General features: G+C 42.1%; 1 protein-coding gene across 22 annotated transcripts in view; it reads right to left on the bottom strand.

Annotated features, from left to right (window-relative positions):
- Nucleotides 1–25,298, bottom strand: part of AFDN (afadin, adherens junction formation factor) — a 329,459-nt gene that overhangs the window by 89,250 nt on the left and 214,911 nt on the right. For all 22 annotated transcript variants that reach the window (XM_068231796.1, XM_068231782.1, XM_068231787.1 and 19 more), the window contains one exon: nucleotides 2,938–3,003. In XM_068231796.1, the coding sequence (XP_068087897.1) occupies nucleotides 2,938–3,003 (66 nt within the window). The remainder of the gene's footprint in view (nucleotides 1–2,937; nucleotides 3,004–25,298) is intronic.

Genomic DNA, 25,298 nt, shown 5'->3' with positions numbered 1-25,298 from the left:
TTGAACTAAATGCTGACAAACCTGAGGTTCTAGTCATTGGAGGTCAGAACCTAGCAGCAAGCAGCTCCAGATTCAGTCAGCACCACTGACAGAAGGGGATTCAGACCTTTTTAGCTCTAAAATGTTGCGCAGCTTGGGTGTACTGACTGATGGAGGCTTAAACGTCAAGAATAAAATTTCAGCTGTTGTGAAAAATTCCTTTTTTCACCCAAATTGCAGTAGCAAGAAAAAGTATGTGATCCCTTTGGAATTAGATTTCTGCACAAATTGGTCATAAAATCTGATCTTCTTCTAAGTCACAACAATAGACAACGACAGTCTGCTTAAACCAATACCACATAAATAATTGTTTCCATATTTCTATTGAACATGCCATGTAAACATTCACAGTGCAGGTGAAAAAAAAGGTATGTGAAGCCTTAGATTTAATAACTGGTTGAACCTCCTTTGGCAGCAATAACTTTAACCAAACGTTTCCTGTAGTTGCAGATCAGACGTGCACAACAGTCAGGAGTAATTCTTAACCATTCCTCTTTACAGAACGGTTTCAGTTCAGCAATATTCTTGGGATGTCTGGTGTAAATCGATTTCTTAAGGTCATGCCACAGCATCTCAGTCAGGTTAAGGTCAGGACTGGGCCACACCAGAAGGCATATTTTCTTCTGTTTAAGCCATTCTGTTGTTCATTTACTTCTATGTTTGAGTCATTCACCCATCTTTTGCTGAGCTTTAGCTAATGGACAAATGGCTTTAAGTTCTCCTGGAGAATATCTTGATAAACTTTGGAATTCATTTTTCCTTTCCGTCCAGGCCCCGACGCAGCAAAGCAACCCCAAACCATGATGCCCCCACCACCATACTTCACAGTTGGGATGAGGTTTTGATGTTGGTGTGCCGTGCCTATTCTTCTCCACACAGTTTGCGTTTCTTCCAAACAACTCAACTTTGGTTTCATCTGTCCACACAACAACATTTTGCCAGGACTGCTGTGGAACATCCAGGTGCTCTTTTGCAAACTTTAAGCAAATCCAATCATATCCGCACCAACGGATCTCGACGTGCCGTGATCACCCCTGGAGTCACAGGGATTCTTTGTATCAGTTGTAAGGATCCGCACCGTCTTAAAAATAAGTATTTATTAAAGCTCTTTAAAAGTCGTCATAGGCATAATATAAGTGCGTGCCGGGTCGCCACAACTTTTGCAAACTTTAAACATGTAGCAATGTTTTGTTTTTTTCGGACAACAGTGGCTTCCTCGGTGGTATCTTCCCATGAACGCCACTCTTGTTTAGTGTCGTAGATTTGCTAACATGGATGTTAGCATATGCCAGAGACTTTTGCAAGTCTTTAGCTGACACTCTAGGATTCTTCTTCACCTCATTGAGCATTCTGCACTGTGCTCTTGCAGTCATCTTTACAGGATGGTCCACTCCTAGGGAGAGTAGCAGCAGGGCTGAACTTTCTCCATTTATAGACAATTTGTCTTCCCGTGGACTGGTGAACTGCAAGGCTTTTGGAGATACTTTTATAACCCTTTCCAGCTTTATGCACGTCAACAATTCTTCATCGTAGGTCTTCTGAGATCTCTTTTGTGTGAGGCATCATTTTCATCAGACAATGCTTCTTAGGAAAAGTAAACCCAAAACTGGTTTGTGTTTTTTATAGGACAGGGTAGCTGTAACCAACACCTCCAATCTCATTGATTGGACTTCAGCTAGCTAACACCTCACTCCAATTAGCTCTTGGAGATCTCATTAGTCTAGCGGTTCACATACCTTTTTCCACCTGCACTGTGAATGTTTACATATGTGTTTAATAAAAAGCATGGAAACATTTAATTACTTGTGTGGTATTAGTTTAAGCAGACTGTGTTTGTGTATTGTTGTGACTTAGATGAAGATCAGATCATATTTCATGACCAATTTGTGAGGAAATCCATATAATTCCAAATGGTTCACATACTTTTTCTTGCTACTATAAGCACCCCAATCCTTATACCTGAAGAATTTGTTGCAGCTGCATCACACCTCCCACAACAGGCTCTAATAACTGGACAACCACCTCTCCTCCCTCCCCCCTCCCCCCCCCCCCCCGTTAAACTCAAAACTTCTGGAGATAGAGCCTTTTATCATACTGCCCCCTACTTTTTGGAACTCCTTGCCACACCTAATCAAGACAGCTCCTGGATTTAAATCAAAACTGAAAAGCCACTTGTTTAGTCTGCCATTTAAGATCAAGTAACTTTTTCCACTGTACAACATCAAAGTACCGCAATTAAGGTGTATAAATACATCCAAAGGCAATATAAAAGCTTGGCAAATTATCTTGGTTTCCCTAGGTCTGTAGAAAGGACATGAAATACATGTAGAGGAAAAAAGCTTTTACAAACGACTTATAAAGGGGTTTGTCATAGTAAGATTGCTTAAAGTAAACCTGTAGGGGAAAAAAGTCCCCTGGATCTTAATGAAGCTTCCCCCATCCTCCTCCTCCAGCCCGATCCAGCGCTGCCAGCCCCTACATCAGAGAGATTATCATTTACCTTTCCCTGTCAGCGCAGGTGCAGTAGCGGCTTTTTGCTCACGCTCCGGCTGAAATAGCAGAGCCCGATCGGGTATGCTCTACTGCAGAAGCCCAAACGAAAGGATACCCTTGCTATTGCAATACAGCCTAGACAATTGAATGATCGTCTCTCTCCCCATTATGATACTATAGTTCTGTAAACTGGTATATCTGCTAGGTATAATGATGCCTATGGCCAGACATAGTGAACATATAGCAGTTGCTTTGCCAGCAGACTACCCAGATGAAAATGAATTTGATAATGGAAATACTTTATTTTAGCAGTTTCCACTATTACTCTAAGTTTAAGTTTTTTTTCACACCAACTTCCGAGTGTGGTATTTAATTTTAAAGTTCAGTTATTTAAGACATACATACCACTTCTGCGGCGCCTCCTTTCACAACAGACTTAACATAAATGCCAAGTTTTTCTTGCCCAGCACCCTGCATGGAAAAAAGATGACAGGTCTCAGACTCTTTTTTTTCAAACAGTTTAATATTTAGACTGTGTTAAATAATCAAACATATTACCTCCTTAAAGTGCACTTGAACTTGATTTTGTTTTTTTGGGGGGGGAGGGGGAGACACTTCTTTATATGTTCCAAATTATATTTCAATTACATACAGTTACATTGTGTCTGAAGTCCCTTTTCTTCCTATTTGTAAACTGCCAGTGTAGGATCAGGAAATTGAGAATATCAAATCAGTGGGACTTTACAGAGCAAGTAAAAGCTAGTTTATACAGTATGTTATTCTCCTAAACATGATTAGGGACAAATCTTTGTTTTAAGTTAACCTGTCCTCCCTAGAGTCCTATATTCTTATTTTGCTATTAGAGGTTAATATAGTCTAGGTTTAACACAACCATAGAATACTGTACGATTGGTTCAGGACCCCAGTCCAACTAGCTAAGTGGGGTCTTGTTCCCTCAAATTTTGTTTCCGTAATCACAACACCCCTGCTGACCAAGTTCATTGCTGGTGGAGCTGCTCACTGGTATCAGAGTTCTGGTGCCTCAGTTTCTCATTGGCGTCAGCTGTATTGGGAGTACAAGTCCAACCGGACCCATGGTCAAACCTTTTTCATAAACCCCACTCCCAACTGACGAAGCACCAAAAATAAACTCTTAGACAAGATCTGTAATGCATCCAAGGTGCTCCTGGCTAAGACTTGGAAATCCCTCACCTCTTCGAGGTCTGAATTACTTAACAAGAACCGTACTATATACATCAGGGAAAAAATAACCACCATCAGAGAATTCACACCCTTGTTTGATAGAATAAGGGACCCATGGGCCAACTAGGCAACACTACATATCCCTTAATGTGCTTACATGCTTTTGATGTCATATTGATCTGGTGGGTCTATTTGAGTAATCTCAGCTAAGGGTAATTTTTCTAGCGGTTTATACTTGTACTTTTTCATAGTCTTTCTGCATTGTCTTTAATTTGCACTTTGCCTGAAATATGCTGTTTGTATTGTTGTCTATATAAACTTTATATAAATTTTATAAATGAAAGTTTAAAAAATAAAGTCTAGGTTTGAGTATTTAGCGTTGCCTGAGAGAACGTGCATTTTTTTGGATTGCTTTTCTTTGTTAGCACAGTGACAGATATAGGAATGGAAAATGAGCGCATTTAAATTCACTTTCAGACAGACTGTACTGAGAAATTACATGTTTAAAATGGACTGCAATAACAGATAACTCATTGGATTCTTTTATTTAATGCTTTGTAGAATTATTCATTAAAATCCGGGAGGGGGGGGGGGGGGTGGAGCTGCAGACAATGCAAAGCAGTAAAGATAAAATAGGAATGCTTCTTAATAGGCCGTGTGATGCTTGAGAGGCAGATCAAATTTCTGTATATAGTAATTTTTGACCATTATTTCAGAAAACATTGACAAAAAAGCACAATACTACATATTTTTATTGGAAATAGGAGGCGGAGAACAAGCTTATCCATAAACTATTTTACAAATCTTCCTGCAGAGGAAAGGTAATACAGATAAGGCAGCTTTATAAGGTTTTGGGATTAGTGAATATCCATCATGTTGCCTGGAGGAAGTTATAAAATGAAAAGGATTAAATAAATGGTAAAAAAAAAATCTCTACAGCTGCAGCAGAAAGATTCCAGTCTTTTACAAAAACAACAGAAAATGCTGGGTGGCATCTCTAAATTATAACACAGAAACATACATGTTGGTAATTGATGGATTCATGTGCGAAAAGGTAAAATGGTTTATAAGAATTAATGGTCCAACTATATACATTTGGTATGCTTTAAGACAAAACTGAGCTTGTACAGATTTGCAAAACAAGAACTCGCTGGCAAAGAACCTGAATAATATGTGTGCATATACACAGCAGACCAGACATGGAACATCCGTAGTCAAGATGGGCTTCTGCTCATCCTATAGACTTAGCTTTGAAGTACATACTGAAGAATGTGGAGAATGTGGGACCACATGATTAAAACTAAAATCCCCTAATAAATAGATCAGTATTCCTCAGCTGCAAGACAGACATTTTACTCTTCCAACTACACAAATGTGGCTGAGGTTTATACTTCAGCCATCCGGTGGCCATATTATACTCCATGAAATGAAGATGAAGGAAGACAGTATAGATGAAGTAAACCACTTCCTTATTCCAAAACAGAGAAATACAATATAAAAAACATTTTTAATAGTGACTAACAGAATGCTTTACGCAAAGGTGCACACAATCGCTGTCGCCTAAAGGCATCAGGACTTGATTCCACGGGCAAAAGTTCAGAGGCTGATCTTAATGCAACATTGGGGGATGACTGTACACAAGCTAGATTCTCGGTGGAGATGGTGTGGAGGCAGTACAAAAATCATCAGTCTCAGTTTCTGATTCCTCCAAATCCTTTAATTTGCATAGAAAAATCTTGTTGATTGTAAGTATGCAACATAAAAGGCATTTAATCGCTGCCAAAGATTAGGCGTCAAAGCTATATTACGATGGCATCTATGTTCCGGAACAGAACAAAAAAATGCTGGCCGAGAAGCGGACACTCTACCCTGTTGGCTATCTCAGCCTATCATTGCCAATGTGAATGCCCCAGCAAGTCATCTGTATAAGAATCAACTTCTAATCAGTCCATTATCAGCCAGGTTCCAGCGTGTAGCCCTGCCACCTTGCAGAAAAAGGCCTTGGCCTTTTCTATATCTAATATAGAAAAGGACAGGGACATTTTCTGCAAGGAGGCAAAGCTATGCTCTCAAAACCAGGTGAACGTGTTGGAACACTAATTTTTAAGCATTAGTTGTCTTTTAAAATATATACCAGAGATGCACTTTAACTTAACTTAGGATGTAGCTGTAGAGTAGCGGTTAAATAGAAATCAAAAAGTCATCGGTAAGAGTACTTGTAGAGGGTGAAGACAAAAACAAAGAACATTGATAGGGCCCTAGGCAATCTAACTGTGGGTGCATCTAAAGCTACGTACACATATGCGACAACGATCGTTCGTTATGAACGACGAACGAACTTTTAATTGAAGAAAGAACGACCTAAGTAAAGTTAGTTTAAAAAGGTTTGTAACGATCTGATCGTTAAAACGAACGTTACATCACATAAAGCAACCATTGCGCTTGCGCATAACAATGAAAAGTTCCATGGAGAAATAGTGAAATGCGCATGTCAAGCCTAGTACGAACGACCGTTTCCAATGATGTACTATTGCAAACGATCGTCGTTGGGAAAAATCCGCCAAGCTAGAGCGTTCGTTTTGAACGATCTAGCTCGTCCGTCGTTAGACTTCATGGTCATTGGCTGCTTTTTTTTTTCAAACGATCGTCATTTGAAATGATCGGGGAACGATCGTTTCAAATGACTATTGTCGCATGTGTGTACGCACCTTAAGAGTGATGTGCAGGTGCTCTGCAGGAGAATGAGGGGATACGTCCTGCACATTCTTCATGCAAGATCTGAATCAGGTTTACAGGTGATAGACAACACCTCTGAGTTCAATGTGCACAACATTCTCAGTGGATTCACAACAGCTCTGCACAGAGTGCATATGTAGAGTATAGCACTACTGTATAACCCCAAATTTAACAACATATCAAATTAATAGATGTTATGAGCAAAGGGAGAGCATAAATTAGCATACAAAATTTGCATAAACCTGCAATAATGCAGAATTATTTGCATCTCATTGACCATCCCTACTAGTGACAAAACTACAAAGCTGACTGTATGTAGTGGCCGTGTTACAGCGGCCAAAGTCAGAAATGAATGGATGCTGGCGGCTCCGGCTCCTCCCCTACCCACTCTATCTTCCCCCTCACCCACTTCCCCGCTACCATTCGTAACTGCAGGGAAGTACCGAGAGAAGCAGGGATTCGTGCCACCACTTTTGTTCCTATAGGTGTGCACTATAGAGCGGGTGCTGGCAGAAGCAATGTCTGCAGCGTTCCCGCTACCTGCTCCTCCAAGTGCTTCCCGGCAGCGACGAACGACTCGGGCGTGCGAGTGAAGATAGAGGGTGGGTAGGGATACCGGACCAGCTGCCAGAGGTGCACAGAAACGGGAACGCAGCGCCAGGCATTTTATTATATAGGGTTAGCAAATGAAACGTGTCCAAATTTTTTATTCTTTCTTTCTTCAAACTCAGCATAACCATTCAGGTCATTACCAGACTTTTCCTCCAGCCTCAAGCCTCATTCCTTTTTGCCCTCGAGGCCTTACGTCAGGGGTGTTCACATCGTAGTTTGAAAAGAGAATTTTAGTATGCTAAAGATTATGTACTTCATATTTTCCTAAAGCTCATCTTTACGGAAGTGTTTTTAGTTATATATTTAAAGAGAGTCTGAAGCGAGAATAAATCTCGCTTCAGAGCTCATAGTTAGCAGGGGCATGTGTGCCCCTGCTAAAACGCCGCTATCCCGCGGCTGAACGGGGGTCCCTTCACCCCCAAACCCACCCCTGCAAGCCTTGGTCATCAAGTTGGTCGTAGATATTCTCCCCTGCCTTTAGTCGCGTCTATCAGACGCGCATCGCCGCCTCTCCCCCGCCCCTCTCAGTGAAGGAAAGCTGAGAGAGGCGGAGGTACGCGTCTGATAGACGCGCGGGAGGCAGGGCTGCGGCGGTTAGCCCTGCCCCAATGCGGAAGCGCTCCCCGGCTGTACAGAGGGGATTTGGGGGTGAAGGGACCCGCGTTAAGCTGCGGGATAGCTGCGTTTTAGCAGGGGCACAGATGCCCCTGCTATCTATGAGGTCTGAAGCGAGATTTATTCTCGCTTCAGACTCTCTTTAAATATATTTAAAAAAAGATCTATAGAAAGGATGTAGGAAAAAAAAGAAAAAAAATATATATAAACCCCTGAAGGCAAAAGGAGAAAGAAGAAGGAAAAAACGGCTCGATAGAGGCGGGCTGAATTTGATTTAACTGCTTATACCTGAATAGGTCACCAATAATACTTTACATATACACCCCTCCTTTCATTCCAAGCACTCATACCATACTCAACTTCAAATTCAATACTCCAACTCAAACAACCCAAAAGGTCACTCCCTCGCATTTTCTAAGTGCAAATATCCCGCAACCTCCTCCATTTCTCCCTCCAATACTGAATTATGTTTGACAACCATTCCTCCATGCTCTCTATATTATTTTCACATAAATCATCCATCCCTTTTACCCACTCAGCAAGATTTAAAGGTATCGGTTCCTTCCAGTGTCTTGCTATTATTTGACGGATAATTAGGGAGCCTACTTCTTTTAGGAATATAATATCCGGCACTCCTTGCTGAATGTTGATACCGAAAATAACTGTGATTGGGGAAATGTTAAAGCCGCTCTCGGTCCTAGATCGGCAGAATTCAGTGTAATCCCCCCATAGTTTTAGTACCTACAGACAACCCTACCACATATGAACTTCATTGCCTGCTATCCCTCCACATTTCCAACGTGTTCTTTACTGATGCTAAAAATGTATTGTTACGCGCCCGAGTAAGATATTACTTTGTATTGCAAAAGTTGAAGATTACAGTCTGGGGTTTTCCATAAATATTACCAAATCTTTGGCCACATATCTGTCATATTAGTGTTTTTTGTTTTTTTCAGTAAGAAGGAAGGTTATCTTGATTTGAAGCTAACAAGAAATCATACATGGCCAAGACCATATGGGTGGGTGGGTGGGGGGGGTTGGTTGTTAGAAAGCATAATTTTTTCAATTTTGTTAGGGTCTACCCTGATTGGGTTATTTTTATTAAGGTAGCTGTTGACTTTCCACCAGGTTTTTTTGCTGTTAGGTTCATCTAGTTCAGGTGTGCCCAACCTACAGCCCGCCAGTTTCTGTGGCCTGCGCGGTGTCTGCCCGCGGTGTCCTGTGGAGGGGGAGAGGATCGGGTGGTATTGCGTAGTATCGGCAGGTATTGCGTCCCGCGCATACACCAGCGTGTGCTCGTATTCAGCCCCGGGTATCGCTGGGATAGTTAATACTGTACTGGACTCTGATACCATTGCTGCATTAATCTGCCTCTGCACATACACACAGATGATCATCTTCTTTCTGTATTAAGAATAAATGTTACAAATTTGGAGTCAAATATCCAGAAATTGGTTTCTGAAAGACAGCCACAAACTTCTCATTAAGAAAATGTGCATCAAATGGTGAGTACAACAATTCTTATATTTTCGTTTTCTTTTCATTTCCAACACCATGTTAACTGTTACTAGAAAAACGTTAAAAGTTTTACATCGAAATTTTGTATGCATGTGTTCCGGCCCTCGAGATTTTTTTTGATTTGAAGTTCGGCCCTCGTGCCAAAAAAGGTTGAGCACCACTGATCTTGTTTATTTACGATGCCCAGTTTTTTATTACCAACAAAGTTTATTATACGAACGTCTTGATCTAAATTGGCTGTAGGAGTCCGGATTACTTCTCAAGGACGTCATGGGGGACAGTCCGGTCTTATTATGCTACGTTGTAATTAAATTATATAAGGTCACTAAAGTTGGTTTTATTAGGCAATGGGAGGTATTCGTAATACATTATTTTATTCATTTGGGCTGGCATGAAAAGACTATCAAAATTCACTGCTGCATTTTCAAATGCGGGCCAAATGTTGTATAGGTTCCCGGGGGGAATTAATTCTCCACTCGATAACTCTTACCAAGTGTATACTTTGGTAGTAAATGAGTATGTCAGGTGCGGATATGCCCCCTCTCTTATCTCTCGAAATGGTTTGTAATTCTTCATTTACTCGTAGCCCAAATAAAGTCCTGGAAAAGCCTGTGCCAGTCCTTAAACCAGGATCTGGGGAGGAAAATAGGCCAACATTGCATTACAAATAGGATCTTGGGCAAGAGAAACATTTTAAGTATACTCTTCCCAAAGGGCTCAGAAATGGATGGTTCCACCCTTTCAATTTAATTTTTACTTTCCTGGATCATGTTTTTAAAGTTCAGATTATAAAGGCTGTTAATCTTATTGCTTAAAGTTATGCCTAAGTATTGGATAGATCATTTCCAATTAAGTTGTTTACCTCTAATCTTTACTATCGTTTTCTGATTGCAGCCCAGATCCAAGATAAAAAAAAAACTTTTCCCTTCATTCATTTTAAAATTTGAGGAAAAGCCATAGCTATTCAGTATATTCTGACAAATTTGTAAAGAGGAGCTCGGGTCTTTCAATATTAGAAGTAGATCGTCAGCATATGCCAGTATTTTTGTATTTTCATTCCCTATCTCAACCCTTTTATAAGAGTTTCAGTCTGGATTTTGTAGATCACGGGTTCCAGGCAGAGGTTAAACAAAACCAGAGAAAGTGGGCAACTGTCTTACCCCATTTTTGTTATTGAATCTTTTGCCTATATGAGAATTGGCTGTTAGGTGTGCTCCTTAATTGGAATATAGTCTCCTAATTCTGATAATAAAGTTGGGTCCCAAACCGAAGTTGCGAAGGCAGCAGAAAATAAATTCCCTTGATATACGGTCGAATGCCTTTTCGGCGTCAATTGTAATGATTACTGTCTTCTCCTTTCTGTTTCGAGTGCCATTGATAATATTAACAGTAGTATAAATGTTGTCATAGAGAGGATTATTTTTCCTAAATCCTGATTGTTGTTTTCCCAAAATCTGGTCCACCATCCCCTCTAATCTATTCATCAAGATTCAAGAGTAAATTTTTACATCAGTATTAATTAACAAGTTTGGTCGATAGAGCAGTCCAGCGGATTCTTGTTTTCTTTAGGGATCACTGTAATCAAAGCGTTATTGGTAAGATCAGAAAAGGTGGTGGTTCCATTAAGATAGTTAGCCATATTACAGAAGGGAGAAGACAATTCACTTAGACAGCAATTATAAAATTCAATCCCAAAGCCATCTAAGACCAGGGCTTTTCTCGTTTTTAATACCCTCCACTGCCCTCACAAACTCGGCCTCGGACATCGGACCCTCTAGTTCCAATGCCTCTGCTGTTCTTAATTTTGGTAATTTCAAATCATTTAGAATTAACTCTGAATTTCGGGTTCCTTACGGTAGAAGTTGGTAAAGGTCGACACAGTCCTCTCCGGATCGCATATTGTGTTAACTTCACTATCGTTAATTTTCTCGACAACTTTTGGTGTTTTTTTTTTTTTTTTTTTTTTAAGATCTCTGCCAGAACCTTTGTCCAAATTAAGCATGCATGTTCTTATTGTTGGGGAGAAACCAAACCAGAGATCAGTCAAAATAAGCCACAAGCTCCAAATGTCTTTACATAGCTTAACTATCATCAATGCACATTACAGAACAAGTGACACCCATGCTAATCCAGAAATAAAAAATATATATAAATAAAATAAGTAGAAAAATACTAGTTCTACTTACATAACAGATGTATTGCACTGTCCATGTTATGATTCCTGTGAATTTTATAAAGGAAAAGCAGAGAATCCTATTCTATTCCAGCTTGGTTACCTGTGAATGAAGCTAATCCTGATATTTCCTCCCTCACTCTTTTCTCTCCTCTTTCTAATTGTGTATACATTACCCTTCAGACACTCCCACTGAGTTCTAGGAAGTGCACTTATGTCATTAGACGGAGAGGGAAATAAAAGGAAGAGGAGGAATAGATTATAGATAAAAAGACCCCCCAGCATGCAACTGTTTTGCCAGCCGATGGCAATGGCAATTAAAGGGCCAGTGCTCCTAAGGTATGATCACTCCAAACCATAACAGCAGAAAAAGTTTTGAATGCAGGATTAGCATCTTTATCACTTAAAGAGAACCAGAGATGAAGCACCCTCATGTATTTTACCTTATAAATCAGTGGGAACATGACAGTAAACACCTAATCTGCTCTTTGTTACATTGTTCTCTGTTTAATTTGCCTGTTATCACCTCTAAGATAAGAATCCCGACTAAGCAGTCGGTCTGGCTTTGCTACAGAATAATTATAGCTGAGACTGTGTTCTTTGCTGTCTTCAAGTCCAAGCCTGCCCCCTGCTGGCTTTGCTCAGGAATCATTATAGCTGAGTCATTATAGCAAAGCCAGACTCAATGCTCAGTCCGGGATTCTTATCTCAGCTAGATAACAGACACTTTTAGCAGTGAGGATGGAACAGAGAGCATGGTAAATGTTTTCTCTAATGTTCCCACTGATTTCTATGGTAAAATACACAAGGGTGCTTCGTCTCTGGTTCACTTTAAAGGGAAGGTCCAGGATCCAGAAAAAACAAGCAGTTCCTAAAGCGGGATTGTCACCATAAAAATCAAATTTCAACAACAACTGGTCTGAGTGTATTGAACGATACATCTAGGCTCCAAATACATCCTCCAGCCCCTGGCAGCCGTCCTGTGCCCTCGCCGCAGCTCCGGTGGCTCCCTTTGTCATGCGCTGCAGAAGCCAACCTCACCAGGTTGGCTTCTTGTGTGTTTCACGGTGCGGGTCATGTGGTCCATCCGACATCAGGATTGTACTGCGCAGGCGCAGTACAATCCTGATGACATCGGCCCAACCACAAGACCCGCGCCGTGGAACGCACAAGAAGCTGATCTGGCAATGCCGGCTCCTGAAGCGCAAGACAGCGGGATCCACCGGAGCTGCAGCGAGGGCACAGGACGGCTGCCAGGAGTTGGAGGAAACCCCAGGTAAGTGGATTTTGGGGTTTTTTTGGAGGCTGGATGTATCCTTTAAAGAGGAACTCCAGTGAAAATAATGTAGTAAAAAAAAGTGCTTCATTTTTTACCATAATTATGTATAAATGATTTAGTCAGTGTTTGCTCATTGTAAAATCTTTCCTCTCCCAGATTCACATTCTGACATGTAATACATGGTGACATTGTTACTGTGGGCATGTTATGTAGCTGTTTCTAGCTGTTCTGGCTGTTAGACAGCTATAAACAGCCATTTCCTGTCTGTGAACATTGTTACATTGTGGCAGTTTGCCAGGAGTACCGCGGTATTCAGAGCCTCTAGTGGGAGTGGTTTCAGCACAAAATCAGTCACACAGCGCCCCCTGATGGTCTGTTTGTGAAAATCATTCTATTTCTCATGTAAAAGGGGGTATCAGCTACTGATTGGGATAAAGTTCAATTCTTGGTTGGAGTTTCTCTTTAATACACTCCGACCAGTTGCTGTTGAAATTTGATTTTTATGGTGAAAATCCCGCTTTAAGAACTGCTTGTCTGATGCTAAACAGTTATGTGGACTTTACAAATCCATGAGCAAACAGTATACATTTCGTTTTGTTAGGACAGATGTGACACAGATTGAGAGAATTCATATGCGCAGCTTATTAGACAGTTTTGAAAGTACAAAAGTCTTAAAATAAGCAGGCTTCTACAAAAAAAAATTGTTATTGATGTGCAAATTGGATGAAATTTAGTTGTAAGAGCTAATCCCTGTAATTATATGGAGTTCATGTACATGTTTTAACCTGCACTGGATTGCATTGTTATCCAATTCAAAGAGAATACTCCTGCTCACCGCCTGCAATAAAGTATGGTTTCTCTCTTTTTTTTATGGACCGGCCCCTCTAGTTCCAATGCCTCTTCTGTTCTTAATTTTGGTAATTTCAAATCATTTAGAAATAAATCTGGATTTTGGATTCCTTAAGATTATATCATTTACGGTAGAAGTTGGTAAAGGTTGACAGTCACAGTTGACACAATGGCCTCGATTCATAAACAGCAGTGCGATAACAAAAATCTTGTCGGGAAAATACCGCACTCGGTATTTTCCCGGTCTGTGTGCTAATTCATAAACATTTCCCCAGCTGCCCTTGGAGGTCGGTAAATTACCGCAGCCCATTGAGCGGTAGAGTAGAGCAGTGTCCCTATTCCCTTTTTGCCCTGCAGAAATGAATCACACAGACGGCTCTCTCTGGCTCTCCCACTGATGACTCAGACAGATGAGTCACACAGTCTTTCCCTGCCTGCTGAAATGATTCACACAGACGTCTCTCCGGCTCTCTCCACAGATGAATCAAACAGACTTTCGGATCTCTGCACTTTGCATTAATCAGAGCTGTCAGAGCTGTCGGTAACTTGTTAAGACCTCACCAGAGGTGTCGGTAACTACCGCCAGGCTTACCGCATGTTGCAGGCTTTATGAATTGACATTTGCTGACAATTTACTGACATGTGTTGTCGGTAACTGCAGCCAAGTCGGTAATTTAGCTCCCTCGTCGGTAATGCCAGCTTTTCATGCGGTAACAGCCTTTATGAATTGACATTTTGCTAAGTGGTCGGTAAAGTCTGCTGTTTTCAGCATTACCGCATGAGGTAATGCTTTATGAATCGAGGCCAATATATTTTTTTCCTGTTAATAAAATAAAAAATAAAAGCAGAAGTAACATGTATTACAAGTACATCTTAGTTTCTTTTTGCATGCTTTTAGATGACCATTTTCCTATATTAAGGTTATGGGTGTGGTTTATTTCAGACAGCAATTCCACTGGGGGTTTGACCTGGTTTCAGGCATTACACACGCTCCGCCCACACTACACCATGAAAGGTGAAGGCCCTGCTGCCGTCACAAAACTACACTCATCTGGCATCGGCCAATCCCAGTGGGTAGTGGATAACCCCCACATAGATCCCACAAAACAATCCTGCCTGATCTGTAATGTTAATTGATATAGTCCAAAAATCGAACGAAATTGCCATCAGGCAGCATGTTGGGGCAGCAATCCTTGGCAGATTCAATCCCAGTGATCCAATCATCTGGGGAGTAATGCCTGGTGTTTGGGAACCTTTAGGCAGATGTTCATTAAGTGACAGGCTAAAGCTGTAGATCGTCCTCATAACATCTAGGTAAATAATATAAGAACTAAAAGGACCACTGTAGTGAGATGAAGTGTTCAATTGAAACAACTTAAATTTTTTTTGAAAAGTCCAACTTTATTCCCAGTATTCCCAGTAACAGAGGAAACATCACACACAAAGGTCTTTATACTACTTGTATTAGAGCCAGCAAACTCAATAAGGAAAGGATTTTTTAGCCTACATTTTTCTGAGCACAGAGAAACGTAAAATAAATTCATATACCAGTAACCAGATACTGACCAATTAGTGTATTTGCATAATGTGTTATACCAAAGCAGCAAAAGTACAGTAACAAGTGGAATCAATCCAGCAGATTTAAAACTAAAGCTTTCTTTCACTGGTTATCATATATTGTATTAAGCCTACAATAACCTCTTCACAAACATAATGAGATGTTCCATAAAGTGATACTCCTAATGCTGGGAATACACCATACAATTTTCTGTTATGCTGGGCATAAACGGAGCGATCCGGCGGCTCGATTAGCTGCCGGAGTGACTCCCCGCACGTCCCCCTGGATCGATTCCCGCTCGTTCCCGCCGGCGCTTCCTTATCAGCCGCTCGATTTCCCGCCATTGTCCGCCAGCGGGGATCGAGCGGGGTCATCGGACCTGCTGAATATTATCAGCTCCCAGCATCAGCTGCTCGATACACGGTACAGAAATGTACCGTGTATCCCCAGCATTAGATTCTTCTGTTAGATTTTCTGTTAGAATGCATAATTAGATTATTTTCTGTAGAGAATGGTCATTATCTCTGGTGCATTGTCTTCTGGTCATCTCCTGCTGAGTAGAACAATGCCTAATTGCTCGGCAGATAGATGGTAAGAGATACATTTCCAACATGTTGAACTTTATCTATCCGGCAGGTAAATCTAACAGAAAATTGTATGGTGTATTCCCAGCATTAAGCCCCATCTACACAATACGATTCTTTGTGCGATTCGATTACGATTCTATTTACGATCCGTTTAAATCCGACATGTCCGATCGGTATTCGATTCAATTCGCCATTGCAAAACAATGGCAAATCTTATTGAATCGAATCCTGGTCGGACATGTCGGATTTAATCGGATCGTAAATAGAATCGTATTCGAATCGCACAAAGAATCGTATTCTGTAGATGGGGCTTCTTATACTAGGGATAAATAATACGTTTTGTACCTCAAAATCGAGCCGCTGATGGCGGCCGATGATAAAATCCAACGCGTCCGATCAGCCGTCGGATCGATTCCCCGCTCGATACCGCGGGCGGGACAATAGGAAAAAAACGAGCAGAAGATAAAAAGTGCCCGCGAGGACGAGCGGGAATCAATCTGGGCGGCTGCGGGGACGCGTGGAATCGAGCCAGCGGCTCCATACAGGGTACTAAAACGTACCGTGTATTCCCAGCATAATAATAAATGTAATACTATGCCAAGAAATATACTGAACATATCGTAGATAATAATGGTAAGAGCATACTGGTAAATAAAGGCAACCATGCCAAGTACTTTATGCTTCAAATTAAACCGACACATGAAATATTTGCGAGTTTCAAAGTAACAAAGTAGTACTTAGGGCTCTTTCACATTAGGGCAGATTTTGTGCGTGCGTTATCCAAGGTAAGATGAAAGTCCATAGACTTTCATTTTACCTTTCACACCCGACGCTGCGTTTCGATGCGTTGTGGTTCCGACGCACCCGGGCGCAGTTTTTCATCCAACGCACCCGCGAGCCGGCGTTTTCCGTCGGGTTTAATTACCAGCTACCGCCGATGATTGCGTCGCACCGCAGATACCAGACGACACGCCGCAGGCAGACAACGCATGCAGGAGAAAGGCTCCTGCATGCGTTGTCTAATGTGAAAGAGCCCTAAAGTTATTCTGTTCAATATCTCTATTTAACAGTATCCTCTCACAAATGTTTGTTTAATAGGCTATTATACATACCCAGCATACAGGAAAAAAATAAGTTGGTGCAAATCTTTCACAACCTCCATTTGGTTGCCAGCACATATTAATCTTCTTTGAAATATCTGAAGCATCAAGTGAAGGTTGGTAAAAATGATTTAGCAGTGCTTCCAGAAAGCCCCTGATGCAATACATAGAGTGGAACGTATGAAGCAGGCACTTTTGGCACACAGGCACCTGTTATGCATCAGCTACTCTATGGACTGCATTTTAAATTGGGGGCCTGAATTTTAGCATGTGATAAGAGTGCTCATCTACTATACAGACGAGAGCTCGATCATGTAGCCGAACGGTAGTTTGGTGCACCAGCTCGTCTAAGACATAGGAATAAGGTGGTTGGAGTGGTGGGACATCACTAAAATCAGTACACATATAGTGGCAACAATGAGGGAGAAGGTTATAGTTAGGAGAGGAAGGTTAGCGCTATGAGCAGAGAGGGGAGGTGAGGTTTTTGCTGTAGAGGAGTGGGGAGGTTAGTATTAGGAGAGAAGAAGTTAGCATTAGGTGAGGGGAGGTTAGTATTAGGAGAGAGAGTGGGGAAGGGAGGTTAGTATTAAGAAGAGGAGAGGTTAGTATTAGGAGAGGAAAGGGGAGGTTAAAGTTACAAACGGTGATGGAAGGTTAGTGTCAGTAGCAAAAAAGAAAGGGGGAGGAGGGACTCAGTGAGAGAATTGGAGGAGCAACAGAAAAGTATTGCGTTAAGAAGATTTGGAAATATTGTGCAACAAACAAAACACTGCAACAACGAATGTACACTGGCAAGTACACCTCACTGTTACTACCAACTCAAGTTGGTGCAATCTCCTTCTGATGGCCAACACAATTCAAGTGAATAGTGAAAACAGCACACAAGAAAAGTAAAAATAAATAATTAAAAAAAAAACAAAACCGTGGGAGATCAACTGCTTAACATGATCACTCCAGTTATTGTATAATACTCTAGATGCATAAGTGACACAGTAATTGGTCTAAAAGTTCCACCTAGAACTTCTTCCAGTGTTTTGGAAATGCCAAGAAACATTATGTACCTCTGCCAGTTTATGAATGTCTACATTTGCATTGGGGAGAATTTCTTTTAAGATCATTTTGCTCATATATTGGGTGTCAAAGGACAGGAAGTAATGATAAACTTCCATAGGGCTGGAACCCACTAGAGCAATGTTTTGAGAGTTTAGGGAGCGATTCAATACGCTAGCGATATCCCTAAACGCTCAGCTAATGTTAGTGGATGGGCCAAATTCCACTGGAGCGATTGCGATTAGCAAAATCGCAAACGCAGGACATGCAGTATTTTTGAGAGTTATCAGTTTGCGTTAGCGTTTCCGCAATGTAAAGTATATAAACGCTGGTGTAATCGATCATGAATTGCTACACAGAGGGATTTTGCTAGAGTTTTTAAATTACTGTACACTGTAAAAAAAAATTAAATTAACTGAAAGGACCAATCAGAATTAAAAATGCTAATTGCAAATCACTGGAAAAACGTTCACATTTTGTAAAATCGCTACCAAAATCGCCAGAAAAACACTTACGTGCAAAAAAAAAATAAAAATGAAACCGCTCATGAAAAACTCTAGCGATTGTGATTAGCGATAGCGCTTTGTAGTGGGTTCCAGGCTATAGTGTGGATACATACCACAATAAATGTTTCTATAGATGGATAGAGACTGCCCGTGTCCCAATTGTGGAATTTTTTCTCCATTCGTGTTCCTCCCACAGGTCTCCCAAGACAGAGGTTAGACGAACACTACACCACTCATTCTTTACATGTGCTATAAAAATATAACTTTATTGGTGGCATACAAAATTCAAGCATGTTGTGGAGTATAAACCCCTTTGCTCCACGACATGCTTGAATTTTGTATGCCACCAATAAAGTTACATTTTTATAGCACATGTAGAGACTGAGGTTTTGTGTTTTGTTGTAGATTACAGGTAGGTAACCTAATGCTACATACACACTTGAAAGATAAATGAAGGATATCAGACCAATTTTACCCCCTTCCATGTAGTATGAGAGCCACACCTACACAGTCTATTCTATTGTGCTGAACTCCCCATCAGATAAAAATCTTTGCAGGATGCTCTACACAAGGATGCTGTACACATTCAAAAGATCATTATCTGCAAAAGATCTGTTCCTGCAAAAGATCCGTTCCTGCAAAATGCATCCATAGTCTATGATATCTGCAGATCCTCATACACACCTTGTTTAACCTCCTTAGCGGTAACCCCGTGCTGGACACGGGGTAAGCCGCCGGAGGGTGCCGCTCAGGCCCTGCTGGGCCAATTTACATAATTTTTTTTTCAAACACGCAGCTAGCACTTTGCTCGCTGTGTGTTTGGTCTGATCACCGCCGCCCGCCACCGATGCGCCGCTACAAGCCGCGATACAGTCCCCCCCCCCCGCATACCCCTTGCGCAGCCTGGCCAATCGGTGCCAGGCTGCGCTATGGGGTGGATCGGGATTCCCTGTGACGTCACGACGTCGATGACGTCACTCCGATCATTGCCATGGCGACGGGGGGAAGCCCTCAAGGAAATCCCGTTCAGAACGGGATTTCCTTATGGGCAAGCGGCGCCGGCGGCGATCGGTCGCTACGGGGGGGACGCCGCAGGGAGGGGGGGTAAGCATGTAGCTAGCGCTAGGCTAGCTACATGCTAAAAAAAAAAAGTGAAAAAACCCTCCCGCGGCCGCGCAGCCGCGGGAGTCATACCGCCAGGGGGGTTAACAGACATTCATCTGCAGATCAGATCCACCAGGATGGATTTTCAGATCTGCAGATGATTGTCAGATATGCAGATGAAGTCTGTTAAACAAGGTGTGTATGAGGATCTGCAGATATCGACTATGAATGCATTTTGCAGGAATGGATCTTTTGCAGAAACAGATCTTTTGCAGATAATGATCTTTTGAATGTGTACAGCATATGTGTGTGCAGCATCTTGCAAAGATTTTTATCTGATGGGGAGTTCAGCTCAATAGAATAGACTGTGTAGGTATGGCTCTCATACTATAATGGAAGGGGGTAAAATTCAATTGTGTACACACCATTAGTCTCTCCTCTTATGAGTAGTGCATAATTGGATACGTTGGCCACCTGATTTTCTAAAGGGTTTTGAGGTTAGATAAACAGTAGTCTCATAAAGAGCAACTCTAAAGGTGCGTACACACGCACTACAGCAGCCAACGATGGGTCCGTTGGCACCTCCTGCTGGGCGGGTTTTCAGCAGACTGTAGTGCATGTGTATGCACTGTCTGCAGACTGATAAGGCTGTTCCTGAACGATCCACCGGGTGGATCGTTCAGGAACAGCCTTATCAGTCCGCTGACAGTGTGTACACACTGAAAAATCCGCCCAGCGGGAGGTGTGTGTACGGCTTTTAAAGGTGGCCACTAACAGTCCAATCTTTTTCATCCAATTTTACCATTTCTATGTAAGATGAAGGGACTTCCTAATGTATGCATTCAATAGATTCACTCAGTTTATTCTTCTACTACGTAGATTTGGCAAGAGTGGATGAAAAAGATTGGATCGTTAGTAGCCACCTTAGCCACCCTGGCGTTCTGATTAAATCGCCAGGGTGGCTGCGGGAGGGTTTTTTTTAAATAAAAAAAAAACTATTTCATGCAGCCAACTGAAAGTTGGCTGCATGAAAGCCCACTAGAGGGCGCTCCGGAGGCGTTCTTCCGATCGCCTCCGGCGCCCAGAATAAACAAGGAAGGCCGCAATGAGCAGCCTTCCTTGTTTTGCTTACATCGTCGCCATAGCGACGAGCGGAGTGACGTCATCGACGTCAGCCGACGTCCTGACGTCAGCCGCCTCCGATCCAGCCCTTAGCGCTGGCCGGAACTTTTTGTTCCGGCTACGCTGGGCTCAGGCGGCTGGGGGGACCCTCTTTCGCCGCTGCTCGCGGCGGATCGCCGCAGAGCGGCGGCGATCAGGCAGCACACGCGGCTGGCAAAGTGCCGGCTGCGTGTGCTGCACTTTATTTGACGAAAATCGGCCCAGCAGGGCCTGAGCGGCAGCCTCTGGCGGTGTTGGACGAGCTGAGCTCGTCCAGACCGCTCAGCAGGTTAAAAGAAAAAAGTTTTGGGTGGACCCGAGCTTGAATGGTACACAACCATTGAATTTCCATGCCTCACAGAATGGAAGTAGTGTGCTATATTTACATTGTACAGTATACACCCATAGGCAGACCCAACCTCTCATTTCTGCTTTAGCTATTCAGTAACAAGCAAAGCCAAATGTTTTAGACAAGATGCAAATTGCCTGAAGAAAAGTTTTATTAAGAACACAATGTACGCACACAAGGAGGATTGTTATTGATGTGTCACAACATTTGTTAACCATCCGGCATTCATATTGAAGAGTGTAAAACTTGCTAAAGCCAGATCCTATTCTAGCTAAAGCTATTGGCTTTTTAATTGAAGAAAAAAAACAAAATAGGACTGAGCACTTGGTTAGACATGGGTGAGGCCCTGGATAATGAACGTTAAGTTTTGTACAAGCCTTTTGATCACAGCAATTTCGAGTCTTGCTTTTCATAACTACGGATATTTCGGGGTGATAAAATTCATAAACCACAATCAGAAACAGAGTAAAATTATCAAGGGTTTTGTAACTTCCCGTGGTACATAACCTCAGGTGGCAGTTTAGGAATGATCGCTGTTCAGACACACTACACACTATGTTTCTCTGATGAGCAGAGTTTTCTCCTCAATGGAGAGTAGTGGAAGCGATTGGGAGTAGAGATAATCAGAATCAGAAGGCATTGGGGAAACCGTGATACAACTGGACAGATTGCTGAAGGAGGAGGCCAGTGAAATCAGAGGTGCTTATACCCTCTCTAGATTTCCAGCTTAAAGGAAACAAAGAGCCACTTTATTACTGCATTTTGTCCTGGTTTCTAATAGCTATAAGAGCTGCCATGCTGCCTCCCCCCCCCCCCCCCCACTAGCTGTTCATTATTTATCCATGGGAAGGTGTGAAGATAGCATCTGTGACTTCTCTACAATCTTTCAAACACAGTGTGCTCTCTCTCCAACCCCCTGCTGATACAAAAAAAATGTTTGTAAAGGCCTCTGCTAAACTTTTAAATGTAAAAAGAAGAGTCAAATTTAAGGTGTTTTTTTTTGTTTTTGTTTTAATAACGAGTCACATTGTTGGCATTCAGATGTCCTGGGTGCTAAAAATGGTGCTTGGTTGACTTTAAAGTATGAAACAAAGAAATTATTTGCGTCAAAAGATTTACAGCCTAAAACCTACGACGAGAAAAAAAAAATGGTAGCAGAACAGCATTCTAACAGTTAATCCCAGTACTTTCTTCTTCAGTGGGAAGGCTATTGCCAAAGTTAGATCAACTTAAGTGTGCGGACCTTAACCCTCCTAGCGGTAACCCCAAGCTGAGCTCGGGGTAAGCCGCCGCGGAGGATATCTCAGCCCCTGGTGATGCGATTCGCCCCATTTAAAGTGCTGTACGCGCAGCTAGCACTTTGCTAGCCACGCGTACTGCTTGATCGCCGCCGGCAATTGCCCGCACGCAGTGGCGAAAGAGGGCCCCCCCTGCCAGAGCCCTGCGCTGCCCAGACCAATGACTTTCGGGCAGCGCTAAGGGCTGGATCGGAGGCGTCTGATGTCAGGACGTCCATGACGTCATTCCGACAGGAAAAGCCAAACAGGGGATCGCGTTATATACGCTTTCCCCTGTTTGCTATTGATGCTGGCGACGATCGCACTAGAGGGACACATGCACCCTCTAGTGTTTCATGTAGCTACCTCTCTGGTAGCTTTACATGAAACAAACAAAAAAAAAAAATGTATTTCTGACTATTTGGCACAATTAATTAACCACCAAGAGGGTTAAAGTGGACCCAAATTAAAAATACAAGATTTCAGAAATAAAATCTATTTTCTAATTTATAATAATAAATAGCAGCCTTTTTTCAGCTGCATGATGACAAATATAAAATATTTTACATTTATTGGAGGAACCCCTCCCTTCCTTTCAAATTGCTGGGACAGGAGCCGGCAAACTGGTGGAGTAGATGGTGTCCAGCAAACGAGGAATTGCTAATGGCTGCCACCTGTATAACCCTAGCTATGAAAAGATAAGGGTGAAAAGCAGTCACTGAAATGCTCATAGGCTTGAAGGAGTGTTTATTTATTTTTGTATGTGTCAGAGTGGTGCAACTAAATATTTTGAATTAAAAAAAATGTTTGGTTTGGGTCCGCTTTAAACACCTGAGTGAAGGATCATTGAATACTGTGCTGACTGAAATCTGGGACTATGGGGTAGAAGGTGTGGGTAATTATGCCTGGTCATAGCGGCTACCACTGCGACAAACACCAGCCACTGTACGGTCAAGCCCCTTACCACCAGTGGAGCCTGAAAACTATAAAGCTGGGCTACATCCCACACTCAAATTGGATGCAGCATCATGGGTAATTTTGGCGGCAGGATGAAAGGTTTTGGAGGAAGATGCAGCAAATGCAACTTGCTTCCTGGGTGAATGTTGACACACAGATCTCTGTGCTGTGACCAAATGTTGCCACCAGGTTGTTCGTGGGTGGGTTTTTTGTAATAAAATTGTTTATACATCAAAGTACAAATAACAAATAGGGGTGGTGGGTTTTTAAAAGGTGTGCTTATTCAAGTGTTACACAGATTTTTCTTTCCGCTTTTATTCTTGACCACATAGTTTGCAGATGACCATAGTGTTGTCATCAATACGTACTGAAAAAGGTACCACACAGACGAACATCTAACTGGGCCAAACATTAAGTTGGTGGTAGCAGTGGTCTGACACTACGTAAGCACACTTTTGGTGACAGCTGCAGACTACAACTTGCCTGACTGGTAACTGAAGACTGCTGCTACTGATTATTATAGGCAGCCTTTACTCTTTTCCACCCTTTGAGGGTGCTCTGCAACCTACTCTTTTCCTTCCTGCCTCTTTGCCCCATGTCAGTTCAAGGACATCATCATCCCCACCATCATCTGCATGCTCCTAATCTGATTCCCACCAGTATGTTTAAACAGACATCCAAAAACAGGGAATTGGAAGAGCAGGGACACGTCTGCAGGGAACCATAGAGGTCCAGGCACACTGATTGGACAAGAGGAAGGAAAAATGTGCAGCCAGGAGAGGTGAGCCATGACCCACTTCCTGCCACAATTCCGGGCTGGCCCAGTACAAGCTTAGTACATCTTAGAAAAAGAAAGGCTTACTAACATTTATAAACAAAAGCATACAGTTTTAGATTTTTAGCATGCAAAGGACAAGTCTACTTCTTTATGGGCATTTAATAACAGTAAGATCTTTTTCTTGTTAATACGATTAATATAGAACATACAAAAGAAATCAGACTTTATAATCACAGTTGCTGTTTTCTTTTTCCTCCCATCATTGTGTGCCGTTTAAAACTTAAGCTGGGACTGTCCCAGAAAACCATGCATGCGAAGGCTTCGTGCTCTGCCAAGTCTAATGTGTTTGCATTGCAGCAAAGAATGAAAAAACTGTAGCGTTGTGGTTGGAAGCAACTGCTAAACAAAGACACCATTACAGTTTTAGACAATGGCTTCACTGACCAAAATCTGTTAGCCGGATGAAATCCAGCTTGTACGATATACATTACTTCATACAGCAAACACTAACAGAAAATGTATGCAAAGAATGGCAAAAACACCTAACTCTACATTTTCTGCAAATACACAGTTAAAACCCAGCTAAAGGGGAAAATAACATTTTTATTTATTTAGTAGTATGGAAATTGCTTAGAAGTTCTTTGTCATTTTTATTGCCACCACTCCAGCTAGGAAATTTTTTCCAATGTTCTGCACCTGAACAATCCAAGATTTTAACATTAAATCTGGTCCTGAACACCAAAAAGAAGAGAATAAAAGCTTGATGTAAGTTCTAACTTCGCCAAAGTCTTCTACAAAAAATTGTTTTATTTATTGCAGTCAGTGTCCCTGCTGGACATATTTCTGTAGGACAATCTCCCAACCAGGGAATCAGACAGCAGAGAAAATGAGGTTCTATCATGTTTTCACAAAATCCAAACTCAAAAACACATTTTCTTTACATGAACTGTAGGTCTGCACTCTCTGTTAAAGAGACTCTGAAGTCTCCCTAAAATGAGGTTTTTATTTTAAAAAACCTCATTAACATTGTCTCTCTTAAAACGCTGCAGAACCGCGGCTGAAAACCCCCTCGATCACCCCAAACTCACGGGGGTACACGGCAGCAAAATCCACGACTTTCTTGGTCATGGATTTTGCTGCCGCCTTTATGCGCGTCAATCAGCGCATATCTCCGCCTCTCCCCGCCCCTCTCAGTGAAGGAAGACAGAGGGGCTGGGGTGAGGCGGCGATCCGCGCTGATTGACGCGCATAGAGGCAGAGCTGCGCTGCCTCTATGCGGAAGTTGCTGCCAGTAATGATCAAACATGATACTGGGCTTTACCGCATGCTGTAATCTTAATGAATTGACATTTGT

Source organism: Hyperolius riggenbachi, chromosome 4 (genome assembly GCF_040937935.1).
Source record: "Hyperolius riggenbachi isolate aHypRig1 chromosome 4, aHypRig1.pri, whole genome shotgun sequence".
Taxonomy (NCBI): Eukaryota; Metazoa; Chordata; class Amphibia; order Anura; family Hyperoliidae; genus Hyperolius; species Hyperolius riggenbachi.
The sequence above is the reverse complement of the archived record's forward strand: the minus strand, read 5'-3'. Positions and strand labels throughout refer to the sequence as shown.